The sequence below is a fragment of the Mirounga leonina genome, unplaced genomic scaffold (genome assembly GCF_011800145.1).
Source record: "Mirounga leonina isolate KUSES-001 unplaced genomic scaffold, KU_Mleo_1.0 Mir_126, whole genome shotgun sequence".
NCBI lineage: Eukaryota > Metazoa > Chordata > Mammalia > Carnivora > Phocidae > Mirounga > Mirounga leonina.
In genome coordinates, this window is record NW_023270314.1 from 25,903,400 (window position 1) to 25,908,371 (window position 4,972).

At 54.4% G+C, this 4,972-nt stretch overlaps 1 protein-coding gene across 6 annotated transcripts in view; it reads right to left on the bottom strand.

The window, feature by feature from the left end:
- Positions 1-717: 717 nt before the first annotated feature.
- The window catches only part of ANKRD33 (ankyrin repeat domain 33), a 15,074-nt gene continuing 10,819 nt past the window's right edge, over positions 718-4,972 (bottom strand). Inside the window, exons 1-5 of one of the 6 annotated variants that reach the window (XM_035002622.1) lie at positions 4,674-4,907; positions 4,238-4,489; positions 3,888-4,017; positions 3,568-3,708; positions 718-2,079 (exon numbers count right to left, since the gene is read on the bottom strand). In XM_035002622.1, coding sequence (XP_034858513.1) covers positions 1,358-2,079; positions 3,568-3,708; positions 3,888-4,017; positions 4,238-4,405 — 1,161 coding nt within the window. In that variant the 5' untranslated portion in view covers positions 4,406-4,489; positions 4,674-4,907 and the 3' untranslated portion in view covers positions 718-1,357. Of the gene's footprint in view, positions 2,080-3,567; positions 3,709-3,887; positions 4,018-4,237; positions 4,490-4,673; positions 4,908-4,972 lie in introns of those variants that run through there. The other 5 variants (XM_035002621.1, XM_035002625.1, XM_035002624.1 and 2 more) reach the window with 5 other exon arrangements.

Sequence of the window (4,972 nt, forward strand, 5' to 3'; positions counted from 1 at the left end):
GTCTCCACAACTAGATGGCTGGCTCTCAATTTTGATCTCTGCCAGTTTCTAGCTGTGTGACTCCAGGCAGTTCCTTACCTTCTCTGTGTCCTTTGTCCTCAAAGATATAATCCTCATAGGATTATTGGGAGTGTTAAATGTATTAATGTATATAGTAAGCACCTTATAAATGGTTGCTTTTATTATTACAAATAAACAAGCAAATGTATTTATGGAGCAAACATGTTAAGAAAAAATACCCAGGGGTGCCTGGCTGGCTCAGCTGGTGGAGAACGCGACTCTTGATCCCAGGATTGTGAGTTTGAGCCCCACCTTGGGTGTGACAATTAGTTAAAAATAGAATCTTAAAAAAAAAACCTGAGGAAAAAAATTGTAAATAAGGCACACACAAAAAATTACTAAGTGCCTTTTCAAGATATTTTTGGCTAATAACCCCACCTATGGGTCATCTAGGGGAAGTAATTTTGTCTGACATACTATTTACTATTGATTAGGGCCCAGACTCTATATAAAGTTAAGAGGTTAAGCTGTAGAAGATTGATAAATAGCAAATTATTTTTATCTGGCAGAACAAAAAAGTGATCTTTTTTTTTAAAAAAAGATTTTATTTATTTGACAGGAAAAAGACAGTGAGAGAGGGAACACAAGCAGAAGTGGGAGAGGGAGAAGCAGGCTCCCCGCCGAGCAGGGAGCCCGATGCGGGGCTCGATCCCAGGACCCTGGGATCATGACCTGAGCTGAAGGCAGACGCTTAACGACTGAGCCACCCAGGCACCCCAAAAGTGATGGTTTTATTGCCAGGTAGGAATTAAACTTTTTTGTACCTACCTTTCCAATCTCATTCAAGCATTCTTCTCTCCACTGTCAGTAATGGTTTTTCCTTCCCCTCCTTCAATCCTTCATTCACTTAGTAGTTAAATACATCCCGGTACTCACTCTATGTTTGTATTAGTCAAGTTTATCTTGGTGTAAATTTTACTTTGACAAATAGTAACATGTCATACACGCTGTTCCACCCCTTGATTATTTACGCTTAATACATCTTGAAGATAGTTTCATATCAGAACATAAAGAGCTTCCTTAATCTTGTTTTACCACTCTATAGAATACATCATATGGATGTACGGTAATCACACCCATAATCAACTTAGCTAGTCCCCCGGCTAAGTTGATGGATGCTTAGGCTGTTTTCACTCTGACGGTTGCAAACAATGCTGTATGAATAACCCCCTAAGGAGGTTAGGGTAGAATCATTTGTACAGAGATGGATGGGAAAGCAGAAGGACTCTAGAGGGTGAAGGAGCCTTAGGGAGGGACCTGATCACCTGCTCCCAGCCTGGCCTTAGCCCATCTTCCCCTAATTCTGTGCCCACCTAGCCTCCTCCTCCTGCCTCCTCCTCTCCATCCTGAGCTCCTGGTATCTCCAGACAGGAAGGGCTAGCCTTCGATTCTCTCGAGGCGTGGGCTGTAGCTTGTACTGTGTGGGAGATGAGGATGCCTTGGAGAGGCGGATCTTGGGGGCTTGGGGCCTGGGGCTGCTACTGTCCCTAGGCTGTAGCCACTGAGGGCACATACTCAGCACGCCCTCATGGCTCTGGTAGGGGATGAGGACCCGGGAGCCAGGGACTACCTGGGGGGGCTGGGGGGCTGGGGTAGGGGGCGGGGCAGTGCCTAGCAGCTCTGGCACAGACTTGCTGCGGGTGCCCAGCGCAGGTGGCTGGTCAGGGCACAGGGTGTGGCAGGCCGTGGTGAGGAAGGGACTGGCCAGGCTGGTCGTGATGGTCACGAGGTGGTCCAGGACACCCCCCTCCTGAGGAAACTGGGCAAAGGGGAGGCTCAAGGTGGCCTGCAGTCGCTCTAGGAGAGATGGGGTGGCCTGGGCCTGGGCCTGGGCCTGGGCCTGAGCCACAAGCCCAGGCAAGGCTGGCCACTCGGGCTGGTAATGCTGGCTCAGCTGCTCTATTTGGGGGCGCCGCAGCAGCATCCGGATCCTCTGCACGGTGTCGAAGCTGTCAGTCAGCAGTGCCCACTCTAGGGCTGTCTTGCCCCGAACAGGATCCACCGCTGTCAGGTCAGCACCTGGGAGGGGGCACAGGAGTGACATGGGATGGGACAGGGAATGGTGACTTGCAAAAGGGCAGATTCTTTTTTTTTTATTTGAGAGAGAGAGCATGAGCGGGAGGAGGGACAGAGGGAGAAGCAGGCTCCCCACGGAGCAGGGAGCCCAATGTGGGACTCGATCCCAGGACCCTGAGATCATGACCTGAGCACAAGGCAGGTGCTTAACAGACTGAGCCACCCAGGCGCCCCAGAAGGGCAGATTCTTTTGCAGCAGGACTGATTTGGGTTAGATTAAAAACCACAGAGTCCCATCCTGTTGCAGCTGGAATCTGGAAGCCGTCAGCCGATACAGCCTCAGGGACAGTACCAGCCCCAGATACCAACATCTATTTAAGGCTAAAGAAGAAGGGGCGCCCGGGAGGCTCAGTCAGTTAAGCATCTGTCTTCAGCTCAGGTCATGATCTCAGGGTCCTGGGATTGAGCCCTGCATCGGGCCTCTCCCTCTCCCTGGCACTCCCCCTGCTTGTGCTCTCCCTCTCCATCTCTCTCTCTCTCCCAAATGAATAAATAAAATCCTTAAAAAAAAAAAAAAAAAGACTAAAGAAGAAAATGGAAAGTCCAGAGAGTGGAAAAGACTTCAGAGACCTGGTGGCGGGGTGGGTGCGGGGGGTGTCTCCAAACCTGGAGCAGAATAGGAACCTCCTGAGCCAAGGAAGGAGTGGTGGGCAGGTTGCCCAGGACAGGGGAGGCCCGAGCTGCACCTGCTGGGCAGGTGGAGGGGGGTCCTGTGGGCCCTCACTCCTCATTCTTCTCTTCATCACCACACCCCTCTAATCTGGGGTGGGGGAATAGCAGTCACTTTGGGATAAAGGGACGTTGCTGAGTTTTCTCCTTTCTCACCCCAAACACAGTCAGATGGGATAGGGAAAGGAAGAGTTTGGAGGCTGGGGTTCCCCAGGGTGACCAACAGATGGCAACCCCACCTCAGGAAATAGTGAAGGTCCAAGACTTCATGAGCAGTGTGGACTTCACTCCAGAACAACTCCAGGTGGCCACATGCCTCAACTACATATCATCGTGTCCCTGGAACCCTGGCTTGTCAGAAACGGAAGTCATCCCAGAGAAAGCCAACACCCTCATTATACTGCTATGGCCCAAAGAGGGAAGGCATCTGCCCAGGGTCACTCAGCTAGTGGCAGAGCCAGGACTAGAACCCTAGAGTCTGGTTCCAGATATCAGCGTTTTTTGTTTTTCCAGCTGGTCTAGGTTATCCTCCCAAGCTTTCTTTTCTGAGACCAACATTCATGGTGTAAACAGAGATATCAATAGCTGGACTTTGCTGATTGTGAGAAGCTCAAGCACACTCCCCTCCTCCAGGAAGTCAGCCTAGATTGATCCTCAATCTCCACCTCTCTTTTCTCTGTAACCATACAGCTGACTTAGTGTCAGGCTGGAAGGCTTGGGGAGGGACTGGAGGTCGCAAATCCCAGTCCAGGCCCCATGCACCTGCCATGAGGAGGGCAGCCACGCATTCCGAACGGTTCCGCACGGCGGCCTTCATCAGTGCTGTTAGCCCCCGCTGGTCTCGGCGCTCCAGGTCCAGGCCCGGGTAGTAGTTGAGCAGGAGACTCACCAGAGGCACATGGCCTGCAGGGCACCAAGCACTGAGCTTAGCTCTCCCCGAAAGAGGGTGATGAAGCCCCAAACCCACCCTCCACCAAACACAACAATCCCTGTGGTGGGAGAAAGTTAGACAGAAAGTATGGGATTGTGGGCCTGTCTGAAGTGGGGGAAACTGGTGGAAGGTAAGGTCAACAGTCTCTCACCTGCTTGGGCAGCCAGCATGAGGGCTGTGTCCCCTTCTTTATCCTGCTGGTTCACATCGAGGAAAGGGCAGCGGCTGAGCAGAGCCACCACACTCTGGAAGCCACGGTAGCAGGCAACCATGAGACCTGTCTGGGGGAGGGGCAGCTCAGCCCCTGCGCTTTTTTCCAGGATCTCCTTGGGGCCCCTGTGGGGCCCTCTAAACCCACATCCATCCCAGAGATGTCCCAGCCTCTGTTTAGACCCACCCTCACCCCCTCCCTTCCTCCCAAGGATCCAGGCATTGGATGAATGTCCTGTGGCGGGGACACAGTTGCTCTCGCTGCCCTGGGAAACACCTGGGGTAGCTCACCCTCCCGTTGCCATCCACCTGGGTGGCCTCCTCTGGGGAGACCCCACCGTCCAACGTGGCTTGGAGCTGGACAGGGTCATTGCGGACACAGGCCCAGTACAAGGCGCCCAGCCTGCAGCCTGGGGCAGGGGTCTCCTGGCCGGCGGGGCAGGACGATGCCTCGGACATGCCCAGCCCTCCCCTGGGCGCTCTTCCTCTTCCAGCCCAGGGGGGGGCAAGAAGGCCCGTCCCTCCGCCTCACGCGGCTAGCATCTATAACACAGAACGGAGGGGAACAGTGTCTCCCTGCGTCCCAGGGAAGGGGCCCAGCAGCCCACCCACCCAAGAGAAGACAAGCTGTGGGCAGGAGCCCTAAGAGGGCAGAAGTGGTTCGCTGTGAGGATCCCAGTTAAGAGTCAAGGAGAGGGGCGGTCTTCTCTTTCCCAAGGGACCTTACCCGGGTGTGGAGGCTCCCTAGGAGGCGGTCATTGCCGGGGCCCCAGCACCCCCAGACTCCTGGGAGCACACTCGCCGGATCTCCGGGGCGGCCCGAGGGGGGCTGTCTCTCCCCAGGAAGCAAGGCAGGTAACAGATGGCTGGACTTAGGGAAAGAGCTGTGGCAAACACCCGGCGGCTGAGCTGGATCAAGCCGGGTCAGTAGCGGACGCGGGGCCGGGAGGGGCGGGCGCTCTCGGCTCCCAGAGACCCGGAGCCTGCCCTGAGTGGGCGGGGCCCGATCACGGAGAGCCTGCCCTG